Genomic DNA, 18,832 nt, shown 5'->3' with positions numbered 1-18,832 from the left:
TCTGCTTCTTGGCTTAGGCATTTGCTGAGCTAGAGGACCCCGGCTGGGGGAACATCTGTGCCGGGGTGGAGCTCCTGTTCTCTGTAACTCTGGGTCAGACGCCCAGTCTCCTGCCCTAAAGAAATGAGATTTTCAGGATTCCAGTTGTTGGGCTGATAAAAGCCATGATTCTTTGGCTCGGGGTTGTTCTGAGAGCTTCCAAGGGACTCGAAGCCTCCTGGGAGTTGTGCCTCAGCTCAAGTTAGCACCCTCCCTACCCTAGCAGGGGTGTCACTGACACGTGGCATCTCTGGCCTGGAGAGCCCTGGGGAGGGATAAGGTTGCGGTGGCTGGAGTGGCACCTGTCTGAGCCAGGGGTCTGACCAGACCCGTCTCCACCTCACTGTTCATGGTGACCAAGACACCCACTTTGGCTCCGGAGCCTCCCAAGGAAGCAGTCAGAGCCTGTCTTTGGGTGGCATTTCCACAATCATTGGGGGATCCATTAGGACTTCACCAAGGAGGAAAATCTGGAATAATGGACATTATTATAATTACCAATATGTGATAAGCATCATGCTCAGAGTTTTGCATGCCTGGTTAGTGTTCACAATAACCCTCTGAGAAAGGAAAAGGCATCCCCATTTTGCTGATAAGAAAACCAAGGCTCAGAGAGTAACTTGCCCAAGTCTCTCCAGCCAGTGAGGGGCAGCAGGCCAGCTTGCTTTCCTTGAAACTGTGTTTCTGGAAGGAAGGAAGGAAGGGAGGGAGGGAGGGAGGGGGGGAGGGAGAAAGGAAGGGAGGGAGGGAGGGAGGAAGGAAGAGAGGGAGGGAGGCTTGAGGAACATCTACAGGGACTGTGCCAGGCATTATGCTAGTTTCAGTCTGACATTGGTTGTTTCAGTAAAGTTAATCCTCACAACAACCCACGAACTGAGTTTCTGTCTGTACTTCTACAGGTGAAAAGTTTAAGACTGAAGGAGGTTAAGAAATGTGCCCAGGTCACACAGCTAGTCAGAGTGGAGCCAGGAATTAGATGCAAGTCTGGCTGCCCCAGCACCCACACTCTTTCCACTGCTCCCGGGGAGTCAAAGTTTCTTTCCAGCTTACCCACCTGAAGTTTGCAGATCACGTGTTCAGCTCCAGCCTGCTCACGTGCCCCTGTGCATCACACTTAGCCTCGTCCAGTGTGTGTGTGTGTGTGTGTGTGTGTGTATCTGTTCTCTGGGCAGAAGGGTGTGTGGCAAGGGACCCTCCACATCTCCCTGCTGCAGCCATCTGTCATCACAGATTGAGATCAGCGTGACTTGTAAACAGCCCTGTGGCCAGACATATGTCTCCACTGTCTCCTCCCCGAGCTCTGTCTCGGAGTCAGGGCCAAAACTGTCTCCAGCAATCAGTTTGCTCTTGTTGAGGCCTCCTTGGGAATTCCAGCAGCCAAGGGTGAGAATCAGCAGGGTGGGGGCAGGCTGCAGCCAGGGGACCCTCTGCTTCCTTCCCCATCGGTGAGCAACCAAGGTGCAGCAGTGAGTGGACAGGGCCGGGGGCCGGGGCCAGAAGACCTGAGCTCCAGGCCCACATGGCCAAGGTTTCCTGACCAGGAAAGTCATGCATGTCTACCCTACGTGCTTCACGGGCATTTGGTGACGTTCGGACTCCTTGGAGTTGAGGTTGAGTCCAGCTGACCCCTCAGGAGCTGCTTTGGCTCCTCAGGTCAAAGTCCAAGCTGCAAGACCACTTCCCAAGAGCCTCTTTGAAGCATCCACAGGAATCCCAGATCAGCCACTCTCTTTTTCCAGATCCACAAGTCCTCTGCTCTCTGATCCTTGATTTATCCTTGATCTGGCTGAGGGGCCATGGGAGGAGTACAGGTTCTTCACTATTTCCTTTACCGATTCTACATGATGCTTTGGTTGTACACATTACGGAGCATTTGCCCAGCATCTGATTACTTCTTCTGACCTCCTTCTGGGTGTCCCTGCCTTTTTTTCCCCACTCACTCTCCTGATCCCTTGTTTTAAAAAAGGGAGAGGAGGAGTTCCCAGGAAGGGTGATATGCTTCCTGCTGGGCAGGCATCTCCCTGTGACCTCTGGACCCTAAGATTCTTGGCCTAGACAACTCCTAAGGCTTGTCATGAATTCGTTCATTCATTTATTTATTTGTAGGCAGTAGAGAGGAATAGTTCAGAATTTATCCTCTGGAAGCAGATGCATAATCCCAGCTCAATCCACCAGCTGGGTGACCTTGGGCATGTTTCCTAACCTCTCTGTACCTCAGTTTGCTCATCTGTAAAATGGGGATAATATTAGTAAGTATCTCCAAGGCCTGTTATGAGGATTAAATAAGTTATTACCTGTAAAGCCTTTATAATAGGACCTAGCCCATAGTATGAGCTATTTTAGTGTCTGCTATTATTACTCATTCCCTTTTGATTGCCTATACTATTCCGTGTGCTGTGCTTGACTCCAGAGACATGGCAATGACAAAGAAGGCAAGGTCCCTGTCCTCACAGAGCTTATGCACTAGCAGGGGAGATGGACAAGCAAACAGGCAACCACAGCACAGTCCATTAAGCACTACAGCAAGGGAAGGCCTACGTGTGGTGGGAGCACTTGAGAGGTGCGCCTGGTGATACCCGCCCTCCCCCATCACTGCCGAAATCTCACCCAGAGCCGTGGGTGGGTGCTGAGTTCTCACCCCAAGCCAAGGGTTCTCCCTTCCATGTGGTCATCTCAACTTCGACTTTCTTTCCCCCAAAGAGATATAAGCAGATTTTTCTGGATTGGCTGCTGCACTTGGTCTTACAGAAGCTGGGACCCAGCCCCCTATAGGCGGCCTCTGTGAGGTTTGAGGAAGGGCGCTGAGGGCCCTGGTTTGGGGCGGGTGGGGTGCAGGGTGCTGGCAAAAATGGGCGTCTCACCAGGGACGCTGGCTTTGACACTTCTTTCTCTCTAGAAGCCTGCCCTCACCAAGGGCTGTCCAGCCGACAATTTCTCTTCAGGCCAGTGAGAAGGCAGAGTCCTCTCAGGAGGAAATCACTTTCTAGAAAAAGCGCATGTTTCCAGACTAACGGATGAGCCCCGCTCTTCTGAGTTCACACATTGCTCAGCTCGGGGTACCCTGCAGGTGCCACAGCTGGTTCCCAGCCTTACTCTGAACCCAGCTCTCTGCCACCCCTCTCCTGCTCCGTAAAGAAGCGAGGTCCTTCTGCCTACCTCCTCCCTCCTGGCACCACCTTGCTGCCCTGGCCTCCTGGCTCCCCCCTCCCTTCCTCTCTGGGCGCAGGAGGGATGTGCTCTTCGCAGCCAGAAGCTTGGTTGCAACCCCGACTCGGCCCCCTCTGAGCTTCACCTTCCTTCCTAACCTGTTAAATGGGGATAATGACCCCTGCTTGCAGGGTTATTATGAGAAACAGACAGGACAATATGCACCAAAGCCCTCACGCCTCCGAAGGCCTGTCCAGATGTCCCCTTGTCTCAGTTCTCCCGGCCCCTGGCATCAGCCTCAAGATATTCCTTCCCACCTTCTGCTCCTGCATCTAATCAGCTTGCTTTCTGAGTTTCTCCAAACAACTTCCCCTCTTTCTTTCTTCCTCCCTGTCTTCAGTTCATGCCACCAGGCCCCGGGCCAGGCGCTCACATTTCCCGGCCTCACCCCATCCTACTTCTCAATGTCAGCATTTTCAGAATACTCACTTATCGCCACACAGCGGCCTTTTAGGCTGAAACCCAGTCCCCATGTGGAAGAACATGCAAACCCTGGGGAAGACCATCCGTGGCAAAAAAAAAAATTACAACTTCAATTTACAGTTCTTTAATCTTAAAAAAAAAAATTAAGCTTTACTAATTTATGTCCTCACTTGATCTCTATGTCAGACTGTTGCAAGTGTCCTCAGGGAAGTGTGGGGCTTCCAGGGAAACACGGCACCTCCTCATGTTTGTCTTTGGTATCACAACATGTAATGCACGACGATGCTCTGTTTGTGGGGTTTTTCAGTTAGGTTGTCTAGTTTTAACTAAAGCAGCCCTCACCAAGTGGAGAAATGACGCTAAAAAATTCTTGCAGAGAAACAGGATTTAAAATAATATGAGGGGCTTCCCTGGTGGCTCAGTGGTTAAGAATCCACCTGCCAATGCAGGGGAGACGGGTTTGAGCCCTGGTCCAGGAAGATCCCACATGCCGCGGAGCAACTAAGCCCATGCGCCACAACTACTGAGCCTGCGCTCTAGAGCCAGCAAGCCACAGCTACTGAGGCTGTGCACCCGGAACCTGTGCTCCACAACAAGAGAAGCCGCCGCAGTGAGAAGCCCGCACACCACAACGAAGAGTAGCCCCCGCTCGCCACAACTAAAGAAAGCCTGCACGCAGCAACGAAGACCCAATGAAGCCAAAAAAAAAATTAATTAATTAATTAATTATTTAAAAATCCTCTTTTAAAAAATAAATAAATAAAATAAAATAATATGAATAATCCTAAGCAATCCTTTAAAAATGCAATGCTGACACTTCTCCTCTAACACATAATCGGCCATATTCCAAGGTAAAAATAATGATGACCTCTCAGATGGGACCCAAAATGGACCCCAGGGGTCAAATGATCAAGAGTCTATATAGGGCTTCCCTGGTGGCGCAGTGGTTGAGAATCTGCCTGTCAATGCAAGGGACACGGGTTCGAGCCCTGGTCCGAGAAGACCCCACATGCCGTGGAGCAACTAGGCCCGTGAGCCACAACTACTGAGCTTGCGCATCTGGAGCTTGTGCTCCGCAACAAGAGAGGCCGCAACAGTGAGAGACCCCCGCACCACGATGAAGAGTGGCCCCCACTCGCCGCAACTAGAGAAAGCCCTCACACAGAAACGAAGACCCAACACAGCCAAAAATAATTAATTAATTAATTTAAAAAAATAGAAGTCTATATAAAATACAGCTTATATCTACTATCGTTAATACCAGACCTTGCCTTCAGTGTATAATGTGCCCAGAGATAACAGCTAATGATGGAGTAAAAGCTATCTTGATTAGAAAAACATTTTAGGAACTTCCCTGGCGGTCCAGTGGCTAAGACTCCGCTTCCAATGCAGGGGGCCCAGGTTCGATCCCTGGTCGGGGAACTGGATCCCGCATGAATGCCACAACTAAAGATCCTGCATGCCACAACAAATATCTCGCACGTGACAACGAAGATCCCATGTGCTCCGACTAAGACCCGATGCAGCCAAATAAATAAACAAATAAATGTTCAAAAAAGAAAAAGAATCAAAAAAAATAAAACATTTTAAAACACTGAGACACTCACATTTTGCTGTATAACTGGATGAAGGTATAGGTATTATTAACATGTCTCTTGGTATTTGCAAGAATCTATTTCAGCAATAAAATATATGAAGAACTATCTATTGCGTAAACCACTAAAGCTTGAACCTATATAGAAGATAGAAGACCTATATTCTCAACAGTAAATGACTTCTTGAATAAAAATAAGGTTTACCCAATAACTCTATAAGTACAGCAGCTGATGTTAGGACCAGCAAGGCAATGGAGCTGGGGAATGCTAAATGGAAAGTCCCCTCCCCGCACCCTTCATAGGCAAGGTATTGCCACAAAGAAGTCAAAGCTGGGAGAAGACAAGCTGTCACAGGAAGTCATCATGCGGTTAACTTTATAAAACAAGAATCTTTACGGAGCTTCATATTGGAATAGTGTCTGTGGAAATGCCTGTGCCCCTTGAGAATTACTGGCTATGTCTTGGCAAAGGAATCATCAAACCGAAAGAGCAGTTCTTCTTCATTTTTTTTTAAACAAAAAGATGGGTGTTCCACATTTGCTGCCTTTTTCTGTGATCACAGGTAGCTGTCAATAGTATACTACCTGCTAGCGCTTTTCAAGAAAAAAAATCTTAAAAAAAAAAACAGCTTCAAAGCACTTCTTTGGAGGTTGACATACGAGTCTGTCCCTCCAAGGTAGTGGAGATGTTTTCCCTGTTTTTACTGAATGTCAGTTGTTTTTGTTTCTTTGTTTGTTTTTGTTTTTAAGCACACTTTCTCTCTCTCTCTCTCTTTAAAGTAAGAGGAATGGTGTGAAATCAAGATAGGACATGTATCAGCACCAAAATACTGACAGTTATTGCCTTATTGGCCCATCTGGACTCAGACCACTGCCCAGTTTTGTTATAAACTTTAAGCAGGGCTGCTTTTCAAGGAAGTTGTGGTGGGACAGAGCCTTTTGAAAATGAATGTTTGGAAAAAATTCCATCATCCTGTGATTTGCTGCTATAAATCCTCTCCACTTGCCTACTTGAAAAACTCAAGAACTGGGATTTTCTAACTCTTTTTGAATTTGTAAAAACAACTACCTGACCTCAGGGAACGTGAAAATCCACTAACCAAATTTCAACAACAGCATCCCATGGTTGGTGAATGTGAGTGAATGGATATCATGGATTTATAAGTGCGATCGACGGTGAGCTTCTTCCAGGATCGGGGTGATTTGTCAGCTAGGGTGGCATTCAGACCAAGTATCAGAATAAACTGAACTTAGAACCAGACTGTGAATTGTCATATTCAGATGTTTAAAAACTAACAAAACAACTAGAGTTGTGTAAGATGCAGCCACTGGGAGAAAGTGGGTGATGGATGCACAGGACCTCACTGTACTATTTTTTGCAATTTCCTGCAAATCCATAATTACTTCAAAAACAAAAAGTAAAAACAAACAAACAAATTTGTTCAATCACATGTTATATTGTATAACACTGATATCATATAATATATACTGTATCTAATAACTATATGACTATATTATTATAACTATATATACAAGATATATAGTCACCAGGTATCATTTTTAGTAATAGCAAGGTGGGCTGAGAGTAGCCTGGTGAGAGCCAGGGAAGGGATTTCGGCTAAGGAGGTGCAGCTACCCAGGTCAACGGCTTGGGGGGATGGGGCCTCACAGCTGCAGAGTGGGCTGGACCTCCAGACTGCACCCCACTTCCCAGCATGGGTGACAGAGGAGCCCAAGGGCCCTCCAGTGAAACTTGTCTGTATCTTCACTCCTTAGCCTCGCCAGTGATTGAAAATGGCCAGCTGGAGTGTCCCCAGGGGTACAAGAGACTGAACCTCACTCACTGCCAAGGTAAGAATGACCAGGGACAGGGCTGGGCTTGGGGAGCAGAAATAACAGAGGCTTGATGGTGCGGGGAGACACCCCCACGATAGAAGGAGCACCTGCCACTGTCTGAGTGGTCTCCATTGGGCACCTCTAAGCGCCAGCTTGGGGGAGCTATGGGGGCTGCTGCTTCCAGGGGCCCAAGGAAGTCAGAGGATAGTGATAGAGCAAGCTGAGAAAGGGCCCGGGAGCCAAGCCCTCCCCTCCTCCCCATCTCTACCCACCCCCACCCAGATATGGGTGTGTGCCTCTGTAGGGCTGTGTTGTGCTGTATCTCAAGGTGCCCCACGGTCCCCGCATATCCACTCACCTCCTGGGCTGCTATCCCTGGAATGGGAAGACTTTTGACTCCAGGGTGGGAGATCAAGTCAGCCTGAGTTGGTGGGGACTACTATGGACTCTTCCCAGCAAAGCACCTCAGCTGCTCAGGCCTCCTTCCCGCAGCCGGGAGCGGGGAGGGCACAGGTGGAGGAGATGGAGGGGGAGTGGGGAAGGGAGACCATAAAGCACAGTCCTTGGCCTTGCTGGCCTGGCTGGTAGGCTCTGTAAGGCCAGCTGAGGCCCAGGTGCTCTGCATTAGAGGCCCCCGGAGGGACAAGGCCCAGGGGCACCTCGGGACAGAAGAGTGGGAAGGGGGGGCTCAGCCATGGCTCTGAGCAGGGAGCCCTTGCTGGTTGTGGACCTGGCAATAGGTGAGATATGAGCTGGGCCTTCCAGCCAGTGGGAGGCTGCTGGGGTTGAGGCAGCTGCCCCTTTGGAGAGCTTTGGGAACTGGACAAATCGCTGTCTGTACAGTTCGCTTTGGTTGAAGCTAGGTTAGAGACAGGGGATTGACTCAGATGGTCTCCTAGGTCCCCTCCCCCTGGAGGCTTCAGGAGAGAGGGGTCTGGGGTGGCTGAGCTATCTGCCTGTGGGGATTTCTGGCCCATGGATAAGAACAGGTGCTTGGACCAGGCAAAAGGGCAGGCCTCTGACCCAGCCCAGCCCAGGCTTAGCCTCCCTCCAGGGCAATGAGGCAAGGACCTCACGGACAGTGGGTGTGGAGAGAAGTTGGTATTTTTGCCCTTAGAGAGCACAATGGGGCTGCTCATATCTAAACTGTCCTCAGTGGCCTCTCTGCCTGGCAGGTTTCCCAGTGTGCAGTGTTAAAATTATTCCCAGGATCTCGAATGTGCTCTCTGTCCTCCCTCCACCAAGCCCACAGGATTCAGGATGCCAAGGCGCCCTCCCCAGGAGGCCCTGCCCCTGAAACCTCCCCCTTCCCATGTCTGTGGCTGTGGTCTCCCTGTCTGGGATGGGACCTGCTCATCTCTGCACCTGCAGGCACCATCCCTCCTCTCTCCATCCTTCTCTCCTACTTCCACAGGCTAATTTTGGGGTATTGCTATGAGCTGCATACACTGTGCTAGGTGTTAGTTCACAGTGATGGATAAGACACAGCCGCTGCCCCAGGTGAAGACAGATGTCTTAACAATTACACACTATGAGAGAAGTGCTTTCGAGAGAAAGAGGCACTGGGTGCTATGGGATCCTACGGTGGGACCCCTTCCCAGACTGGAGGATCAGGGAAGGTTTCAGGTGATACCTGACCTAGACTTAAAAAATGAATAGAGTTGGCCAGCTAAAATGGGATGCGGGCATTCCCGGCCGAGGGACCAGTATGAGCAAAGGAGCAGTTTGGGCTGGCTGGAGTACAGCCAGTGCACCCACAGGAGATAACAAGGGCACCCCAGGGTCTCATCAGAGCCACCGGCCCACCCACAGTCTTTTGGAAAATGGTGGAGGGCATTGGATACCACGTGAGGGTTTAGAAGCTCCCTCTAGGAGGTGATGGGGAGCCCAGAAGCTTCTCAAGCAGACAGGAGGCAAGTCAGATTTGTGTTTAGACATCACTCTGGCCATAGACTGGAGGCAAACGGATCAGTTCCCCTTCCCAGCTCTCCCTCCCAATAGAACATCCTGCTAAGCAGTAGTTCTCCTTGGTGCCCAAGCTGAGTCATCATTCAGCCCCTTTATTCCTGTACTCAGTGCCAATTTCCCCAAAGCCTGTGAATCAGCAGGCAGCTCTGATGACACTGGGCTGCCATGTGTCATCTCCTGGCACTGGAGGTGGATGGCCATCACAAATCTTCCATGCTCACCATCATCAGCAAAGGTGCCATCGCTAAGAGGGCCCCTGACTTCTTGGAGCTCAGAGTGGGAGCATTGTGATTTCCCCTGCCCTCTTAAAACTCTGCAACACCTCCCAGCCCCTGCCTCCATCCTCCCGCCTCCTCTTCCTTGCCGGTGTCCCTCCATCCTGCAGCTTCTCACTGTGGACATAGTCCCTGGATCTTGGGTCCTGCAGAGATGCTTCAGGGTCTCTCAAGGAAGACTGAATAGGAGAGATTGGGCAGCCTGTTCTCCACCCTCCAACTCAAACTCTCCCCTCATCTACTCCCCCTGTTACTTCCCAGGATGCCGCTTACTAGTTGAGTGACTTTGGGCAAGTTACTCCTGGAGTCTCAGTTTCCTCACTTATAAAATGAGGCCGTGTGGACCTACTTGATAAAACTGTGAGAATTAAATAAGGTATCATAGGCAAACCACATGGCATACTACCTGACACGAGGCACTCAGTAAACATTAGCTCTTAATATTATGACCATTATTACCAGTTCCTGGACCCAGCAATTTGCAATTTTTATCTCATTTTATCCCACTAACAGGACTACATCATCGTTACTATTATTATCCCCACTTTACAAATGAGAAACTGAGGCCCGGAGAGAGGGATCACACTTAGTAAACGGCAGCTCTCTTATTGCTGTCCTTCTATTTGGAGAATCATAGGCGAACTCTGCGCCGACCCCTCCCCTCCATCAGGCCTGGGTCGGGGGGCGCTTGGTCATCTCCGCCAACCCTGCAGATATCAACGAGTGCCTGACCCTGGGCCTGTGCGAGGACTCGGAGTGCGTGAACACCAGGGGCAGCTACCTGTGCACCTGCAGACCCGGCCTCCTGCTGGATCCGTCCAGGAGTCGCTGTGTGTGTGAGTGCAGGCGGGATCCAGGGTGGGGACGCTGAGAGGCGAGATGGGACCCTCAAGGTCCATGGGCCAGACTGAGAGCAGAAATGCCCCTAGACCCTATCGCAGGGTCCAGGGGCTGCTCCTTCACCTGGAACTGGGGCCCAAGTACCAAACCTGATGCCCCATCCTGCTGGGACGGAGACAGTCACTGCTTCTCTGTTTTCTTTAGGCATTTCTTTGAGGGCTTTGCAGTTTGGGATTTTCTACCTCCTCTGTTTTTTCTCTCATCATTACTGTCCCATCTGTTGCCTCATCTGCTTTGGGAGGATGTGTGTTGCCCCTGCTGTGATGTCTGGCTGAGCTGTGGTTGCCTCTTCCAGTGCCTGTGCTTAGCAGCCTGGTCCTTTCACTGCAGACCTTTCTTAAGGAGGCTGCCCATAGCAGGAGCGGCACTGCTGCCGGCCCCGGGGCCTTTCCGTAATCCTGCGGTCCCCGTGTGTCCACGAGCACGTATGTGTCTCTAGTTGTATCAGCATCGTGTCCATGTGTGTGCATGTGTGAATACCCAGGCAGCTGTTTTCCAGTGGCCTCTGTGGTTTCCAGCTGGGAGAGGCCCAGGCTGGCAGTGCCCCCCTCCACCCGCCACTCCCCATGGCAGAGCTGACGGTGCAGCCAGACCAGGGAGGTCTGGCCAGTACTGAATAAAACCAGTACCAGTACTGAATAAAACCAATCCCGACTGGCCTCTGCAAAGTAGCCACCCAGGTCAGGTGGGCCGCCCAAGGCTCAGCAGAGTTCCCTGTGGCCGGCCAAGCCCTCAGTCTGTGAACCGCCAGGTACTGGGTCTGGGGAGGCCACGAGATGAACTGACTCCAGCACCTCCCTCGTGAGGGAAAGACTGCACCCAGCATCCCCAGGGCAAGGAGATAGTAAGAGCCTTAGATAGTAAGAGCCTTAAAGGGACAGCAGAGAACGAGGGAACCCAGAATGGGGAGAACCCAGCTGGCCACTCTCAGGAAGAGTTCATGGTGACTTATTTATTAGTTCTGGAAAGAGACCCTTCGTGCAGGGAGGCAGAGATGGCCCTTGGTGTTGTTATTTTCTAAACCCAGCGTGGCTCACACTCACTGCAGCCCACGGGATTTTGATTCATGGATCCAGCCGGCCAGCCGTCAATCTAGCGAGCGTTTACTGAGGCTCTACATGCACCAGACATTGCCCAGGGTGCCTGGGCTGCAAAGACGACCAAGACAGGACCTGGTCCTCAAAGCTCCCCATCAGGCCTGTGGTTCTCGCCTCGTCTCGTCTCCCCAGGGAGACTGTGGCCCTCAGAGCATACCGCTCCTCCCTCGTGCTCCCCAGGATGGGCTTTTGTAAACACGTATAGACTCAGAATCTGGAGACAAGCAGACACATCCGCATTTCCTGCTCTCAGCTTCCCCACATGAGGGTGAGAGTCAAACAGATAACATGAGGAGGTGCTAAAAGCATTCCTGCAGCTACTCTTCCTAATGTTCTGTGAGCATTTTCAGGGCCCCAACTTCTACATTGAGATGCAGGCCAAGCCAATCTGAACGCACGTGGCCGGCCGCTCCTCCACCCACTGCCTTTCCCCTCCCGCTGGCCACCTGCCCATCCCCACCTGCCGTGTCTGTTGCAGCGGACAAGGCCGTCTCCATGCAGCAGGGGCTGTGCTACCGGTTGCTGGGGCCCGGCACCTGCACCCTGCCTTTGGCCCAGCGGATCACCAAGCAGATATGCTGCTGCAGCCGAGTGGGCAAAGCCTGGGGCAGCAAGTGTGAGAACTGCCCCCTGCCTGGCACAGGTAACCCTCTGTCCCCATCTCAGCCCCAGCCACCGAAGGGCTTCCTCCAAGCCAGTGGCCAGTTTCCCCTACCTGACCTAACGTCAGGCCAGAAGACTCTTAATTTTCCTTCCTGTTCAACTCCTTAACCCAACCTGGGGCCCCCTCCCTCCTTGCTGCCACAATTGCCCTGTCCCTCAAAAGGCAGGAAAAAGGAGGGCCCTGGGTTCCTGCGGGAACAGCGTCCCTCAGCTTGTGCTCTGACTGTTGAACTTGCAGAGGCCTTCAGGGAGATCTGCCCTGCCGGCCACGGCTACACCTACTCAAGCTCAGACATCCGTCTGTCCATGAGGAAAGCCGAGCAAGAGGAACTGACCAGGCCCTCGAGGGAGCAGGGGCGGAAGGGCAATGGGACCCTGCCCAGGCCAGCAGAGAGGCAACCACTCCGGGAGGCCACCGGCACCTGGCTGGAGGCCGGGACCATCCCTGACAAAGGTATCTGGGTTGGGGAAGATGCCTGAGAGACTCCCCCTCCCCTCGGGTTACAGCACCTCAAAGAGCCACTGGACCCATGGCATTCCGTCTCTGGGGCATTAGGAAAAGGGGTTCAGAGCAGCAGCACAGCCCTGGGAACCTGCTCTCATGGCCTGGCCCGATGACATGGCCTCACCTCCTCTTTCTCCCATATAGGGTCAGGAGGTACCCATGTCCCAGGGAGCTGCTGGTGGGGGTGGGAGACGTCCACCGCATCCTCCACTCCAGCTGACCAGGCCTTTCCATCCCTTGCCCCCGGCCATGCAGCTTCTGGGGCTGGTGCTTGCTGCCAAGCCTGAAGAGTCGGCAGGTGGATCCTGGGGAATCTGGGGGCTTTAGATCCCCTCCCGTGGCCTTAGAGTCAGAGCACTGGCTCCAGCTCAATTGCCTTGGGCCCAGGAGGCGTGGGGCTGGAAAGAGACTGGGCTCGAGGCACCCCGGGCAGGTACCAGAAGGCAAGCCCGGGTTACTGGTAACACAGAGTGCAGGAGGCCAAGGACGTATTAGGACCAGGAGAACTAAGTGATGGCCAAAGTGCTCCAGGAATTGGGAACAGACAGACGCGGAAGTCAGTCAGAGCCCCAGTCATCATGGTAACCAAACAGACAGACACGGAAGTCAGGCAGAGCCCCAGTCATCACGGTAACCAGAGACTGGCCAGGCCAGGAGCAACTCCTCCCCTTCCTAGAACTGTTGCCCTGGCTTGTAGCCTGGGGCAGGGGTGGAGTGACCCGATGTGGTTGGGACAGAGAAGGTGGCAGTGCAAGGAGGGTTACAGTGAGAATGGGGTGGACTGGCCCGGAGCGGGTGGGACTCCTGTCACCGGGGGCATCAAAGGAACCCCGGAGGTTTCCTCTCACCAACTGACCGCTTTGTAGGCCTTCCAGACCTGGGATTCTGGGATCTGGGCTGGCCAGTGCCAGAAGGGTGGCAGGGGCAGAGGCAGGTAAGAAGAGTCTGAGCTCTCTCTACCACTGAGCCTGCTGGGGACAAGGTCAGGAGGTCACGGACTGAACCAGCCCTGGCCGTGTGTGGGAGGGAGAAGGCAGCCAGACTCTCCTCCCTGAGCTCACGCTCTCACCTTTCCTTCCCAGGTGACTCTCAGGCTGGCCAGGTAAGCGAGTCCTCCCACCAGCAAGTCGGGCAAGGGTGGCAGAGAGCAGGACCCGGTAGCACTGAGGCCGCAGGGCAGCGTCCCGTGAGGGAGGGAGGGGAGAAAGATGGAGTGTACGTAGGATTTTACTTGCAGAGAAGCCGCGGTGGGAGAGTTGATCCAAAGACCCAGTTTTACCCTAAAGGAAGTAATAACAACAGCTCCTGTTTTTCCAGCAGCTGCTGTGCAAGTACTCTTATTCGGGAAGGTCTGGGGCCCCCTTCAGAAAGGAAGTAGGAACGTGTCCTGTTAGTCCTGGCTGTCACTCAGGCTTTCACCACAGCAGATGAGGTCTAGAACTGGTTCCAGATTAATTCCGGATTCAGCACTTTCTGAGCCTGACTTGCTTAAGGTCTCAGGTCTCCTCTGTGAGTGGCTCGTGGGGAAGTAGAAGCAGAGCTGTGAACAGCCTCAAACCACTTCCTTGAGAAAGGGGGATCCCACCCCGTCTCCTGAGCCCAGGATTTCCCTGTAAAGAACTGAGTGTCCTCCTAGAAAAACATTCCAGAAGAGTGAAGCTGCTTCTTCCCTCATCAGTCTGCCAATCCCTACCCTATCCCTTGCCCCTCCAACCCGCATCCCTGACTCTCCCCAAATATTGTTTCCCCAGGGAGCTTCTTCTCTCCCTGGAGAAGCATGCATTGTCCTCCCAGACCAAAGTTCTTCCGTGTCCTCACAGCCCCAGCCATGCTCCTGGCCCTCTGCCATCCCCTGCCCATTTTTCTTTCCCCTGCTCCCCACAGCTCATCTACCTCTGTCCGTGGGCTATGGTGAGGGACGCCAGGTGTGGCCTGGGGTCCCAGCTTCACCACACTGGCCCTGTGACCCTCGGTGGACTGGTTAACCTCTGAAGCTTCTGTTGTTCTATCTGAGATGTGGAGATCATAGCACTGATACGATATTTGTTGCTGTAACACTGAGCTCGCACATTATGTACATCGGCTCATTTGATCATCACAGCCTTCTACCGGAGGATAGTTGAGAAGATTCATTAAGACAGTAGACATAAAGTGCCTAGCAGAATGCCAGGGTGTAGTAAGAACTCATCAACACCTGGAATGAATGAAAGACTGAACGAGGGAGTTAGTTGGACGGGGAGCCTGGAGGCAGGGGTGAGTGTGGAGGAAGGAAGCACATCATGGAGGTGACAGGGAAGCCACCAGTGACCTCCTCCCGTTTCTGTGCAGGTCACAACCAGTGTTACCCAGCTATCTGCCTGGGTCCCAGGTGAGTGCCTCCTCCTAGTGGTGCCCAGCAAACAAAGGGAGGGAAGGAGAGACCTTAATCTAGGAGTGGAGATAGTACACGGGAGCTGGTGCACAGGCTCAGATCAGATGAGGCTGTGGATGATGTGACGTGTGAACACTTTTCCTGGGAGCTCTGTATACTGAAGGTGTTATAGGTCAGTGAAAGGCACCACGATGCCTTACAAGCACCTCCCCAGCCACAGAACTCTGTCTGCCCTTCATGGTGCCGCTCAGCAAATAAACAAGACCAAAGAGGAAGGGCTGGCTGAAGCAGGGGCAGGTCAGGTACCCAGAGCCCTGCCCCCAGCCTGTCTTCCTTCAGGAAATGGTTAGAGCTCCACAGAGCCCAGCTTGCCAGTCCCTGGGGCTGGGAACAGGGCACTGTTCAGAAGTCAGCTTCAGCTTCCTCTACTATGATGTGGACACTAATGCCTGCCTCTTAAGGCAGATGAGACACTGGTGGTCGAGGCAGAGCTCGGTAAACTGTAAAGAACTCTGCAGACAGAAGGAGAGTGCTGAAGTAGGAGTCAGGAGACCCGGGTTTCGTCTCCATTCCCAACAAGCCAGCGGCCTTGAACAAGTGGCCATTCCCACGAGCCTCCACCTCCTTCCCAGCGGAGTGGAGCAGGGAGACCAGATGTGCTCTGAGCCCCGTCAGGGCTCTCAGATTCTCTGACTCTGTTTGGGGCCAGGTTAAGTTTCAGGAGACTAAGAGGCAGGGGGCATGACCCGCCCGAGGCTCCACCCCTGGTTCTCGGAGCCAGATGGACCGGAGGGCAGGGAGGAGGGAAGGGCAGTGCACCTCTGGAGGGGATGTTGTCCAGGGGGTGGGAAAGTGGGCAGCCAAGGGGCTGAGGCCCACTCGCTCCCCCCGCCCCTCTCCCCTCCGCAGGAGATGCCATAGGAACAACACCGCCACTGCCTGGACAGGGGAGCCCAGAGGCCCGGGAAGAAGAGCAAGTGACCGCCCCCACCGATGTGCTGGTGACCCCGGCCCCGTCAGGTACCTGCAGCAGCCCCATGAGGTGTGGGCGGCCAGAGCCAACTCCAGGGCTCTCCCACCAGATGCACAGTGTCCAGTGAACTCCCGCCGGGGTGAGCGGCCCCGGCCGCATTCCGCAGAGAGCACAGGGTGCCCCTAGTGATCGGGGGAGTCCCGTCTGGAGCACCGGTCAAGACAGGCAGGAGAAAGAGAAGGGGTGCCTTCCAGAAGAATCCACGGGGCTTCTCAAGGAAGGCGAGCACATGGGGCCTCCGGGAGCCTGGCTCTTCCAGACTGTTGACCCTGAGTCAGCTGAGTACCCCGGCGGTGGGCAGCCTCCTGCCCACAGGGAGGGCCAACTTTAGGGAAGGAAAATGGTTCTATTTCTCAGAGTGTTTAGCTGCCCTGGAGCCTGCGCTCCCCAGGCTCTGGCCACGGCGGTGGTTGGGGGGTGGTGTGGGGGAGATCCTCGGCACATCCACCTTGCTCTGGAACGCGCCCTCCTCAAGGGCTCGTTGTCTGGGGACTTGGCCCAAGAGAAGCAGGGCCGGTGTTGCTGCAGCTGTTCCCTGCTCACGTGTGTGCTCACGTGTGTGTGCTCGTGTGTGTGTCCCCACGAGTGTCCTCGTCAGGGCCTTGCTGCTTGTAACCTCATAGACTGAGGTCACCTTGGGGTGAGGGGTATTTCCAGATCCCCTCCAGTAGAGGGAGAGACCCTGCAGGTTGGTGGAACAGTCCAGAGAGTGTGGGAGGGGCTGGGAGCTTGGCCTTCCTAGGCCTGAACCAGGGCGTCCCTGCTGCCCTCTCCCAGGATCCCTCTTCTCTGGGCTCAGTGCGCTGCTCCAAGGAGTGCCCTCAGCCCCCCTCTGCTCGGCAGGCAAGATGAGCTGGGTTAAGGGGCTCAGCTGGGGATTCAGCGATGTGGGGACAGAATCTCTCCCACGATCTATAGACTTTCGCCTGATCCCCCTTCCCCCTTGCCATCTCCCAACCTCACCCCTCTGGGAGGACATTTAGAACCTGGCTGGAGGTCCTCCTGAGCCCCCAGGCTGACACAAACTTGGAGCCAGGCCAGGGGCAGGGTAGCCCGACAAACAGGCCGGCGTGCACATTCAATTCAGTCCAATTTGGCAAACGCTGTGAAGCCCCGCTGTGCACCACTACAGGCCACATCCTGACCCATTTCCTTGGGTCTCTGGGGTTCCCTCAGTGCTGTGGGGCAGGGCTGGGAGCCTGGGTGTGTGGGCTTCCGGCTGAGACCTGGAGCGAAAGCATCACTCATTCATTCAGTCATTTGTTCATTCAGCATGTTTTAAGTGCCAGGTACTTTTCTGGTATTACGGACACAGTTCAAAAGAGCTATAATCTCTTGCTCTCTATGCAGCCTCAGCCCTGAGTCCTGGCAAGTCTCCAAACTGTCTCTGAATTCAGTTTCCATCTCCCATTTTTACCCATTACCACCACCCAAGGCAGTCCTTGTTTAATTCATTTCAACAGGTTTCTAGGGGCCCTCTGTGCCTCCCCTCCCACCCCAGTCCATCTGCCATCTTGCTGCCTTTCTGAACAAGATGACATGCAAGATGCGTGGTCTTTCTGAGACAGTTCTGATCACACCCCACCTCCCATGACCCCCTTGCTTACAGGCCTGCCTCAACGTGGCACTCAAGGCCCTGCTCAGTTAGCCCGCGCCCACCTCTCCCCTCCTCCCGTGACAGTTGTCCCAAGACCCCCCTCACCAGATCTGTCTGTCTGCCTAGGAAAAACTGGTCAGGAGTTGCCAGGGAAGGGAAGCACTCGCTGTAGATGAGAGCTGTCCCCGTGTTCAGGGTGAGGTCAGGCTGGAGGCCTCAGCAGGGGAGCCCCTTTGCTGGGACGCGGGACACAGGTTACTGGAACCCCCTGGGTCTCGGTCAGAGGGATGCAGTGCTGCAAGCTCCATCCTGGTAGGGCTCAGGGCCCTGGGAGGAGGTGCCGTGGGTTCTTACACAGGCCATGCTATACATGGATGTGGGAGGGCCCAGCTAAGGCTGGGGTGAGGCTTCTGTGGTCCTCTGAGGCCCGTGTGCCCTGCCCCCACCCCACTCCACTGCCTTCACCCATCCGCACCCCACCATAACCTCCCCTTTGCTCTGTCATCCACAGGCATTGACAGATGTGCTGCTGGAGCCACCAACATCTGTGGCCCGGGAACCTGTGTGAACCTCCCTGATGGATACAGATGCATCTGCAGCCCCGGCTACCGGCTGCACCCCAGCCAGGCCTACTGCACAGGTATCCACGTGGTCAGCCTGGGCTCATTCAGTGGCTGGGGTGGGTGGAGGCAGGGCTGGAGGACAGTCCAGAGTCCAGGCAGCCGAAAGTCCGAGCAGTGCTGTGTGGTGGATGGACTGAGGAGAGCAATCCCTATGGACAAAGCTAACCTTAACCCTGGGGAGACCGGTCTCTGGGAGCACCATCTGATGAGTCCCCAGGACTTCAGGAGAATGGGAAGCCACCCCAGGGTCCCCTGACTGGTACTTGGAGCCTTCAGCTCTGAGATCAGCCCACCCCTCAAACTGGCCATCTTGCTGTCTGCATAGCAGACTGAAGCCACGGCCATCCCTGGGGGAGAGGTTCGGAGGCACAACACATAAATCATCCAGTGTGGGCCTCATCCACTCCCCCAATATTTTTATACAAGGGAGACACATCCACTGTGCCTTGAAGGAGAAAGGAAGTTATCACCGGGCCACTGGGGGAGGGGGGACACGGGGCAGGGAGGAGGTGCGGGGCCACTGCCCCAGGCCCTTGGTTCTTGAATGGGCCCAATGAACCGACTTCATGGCCCTCAGCCTTAGAGATTTTCAACTCCCCAGCCTCCTCTGCTCCCTCATCCCCTCCTTGCCCCACAGCACCATTCCCTGGCCAGTCCTTAGCATGGCAGGTTGCTGGCAGGTGCCCGAAGGAAGGCCTCCC

The 18,832-nt window shown here is 53.9% G+C and overlaps 1 protein-coding gene across 10 annotated transcripts in view; it reads left to right on the top strand.

Annotated features, from left to right (window-relative positions):
- Positions 1 to 18,832, top strand: part of LTBP2 (latent transforming growth factor beta binding protein 2) — a 94,617-nt gene that overhangs the window by 53,698 nt on the left and 22,087 nt on the right. For all 10 annotated transcript variants that reach the window (XM_057542654.1, XM_057542653.1, XM_057542652.1 and 7 more), the window contains exons 9-16: positions 7,040 to 7,114; positions 10,056 to 10,178; positions 11,818 to 11,982; positions 12,241 to 12,456; positions 13,590 to 13,609; positions 14,836 to 14,875; positions 15,788 to 15,898; positions 18,020 to 18,148. In XM_057542654.1, coding sequence (XP_057398637.1) covers positions 7,040 to 7,114; positions 10,056 to 10,178; positions 11,818 to 11,982; positions 12,241 to 12,456; positions 13,590 to 13,609; positions 14,836 to 14,875; positions 15,788 to 15,898; positions 18,020 to 18,148 — 879 coding nt within the window. The remainder of the gene's footprint in view (positions 1 to 7,039; positions 7,115 to 10,055; positions 10,179 to 11,817; positions 11,983 to 12,240; positions 12,457 to 13,589; positions 13,610 to 14,835; positions 14,876 to 15,787; positions 15,899 to 18,019; positions 18,149 to 18,832) is intronic.

Source organism: Balaenoptera acutorostrata, chromosome 3, assembly GCF_949987535.1.
Source record: "Balaenoptera acutorostrata chromosome 3, mBalAcu1.1, whole genome shotgun sequence".
Lineage (NCBI taxonomy): Eukaryota > Metazoa > Chordata > Mammalia > Artiodactyla > Balaenopteridae > Balaenoptera > Balaenoptera acutorostrata.
Note: the sequence above shows the minus strand (reverse complement) of the source record. Positions and strands in the feature narration are given on the sequence as shown.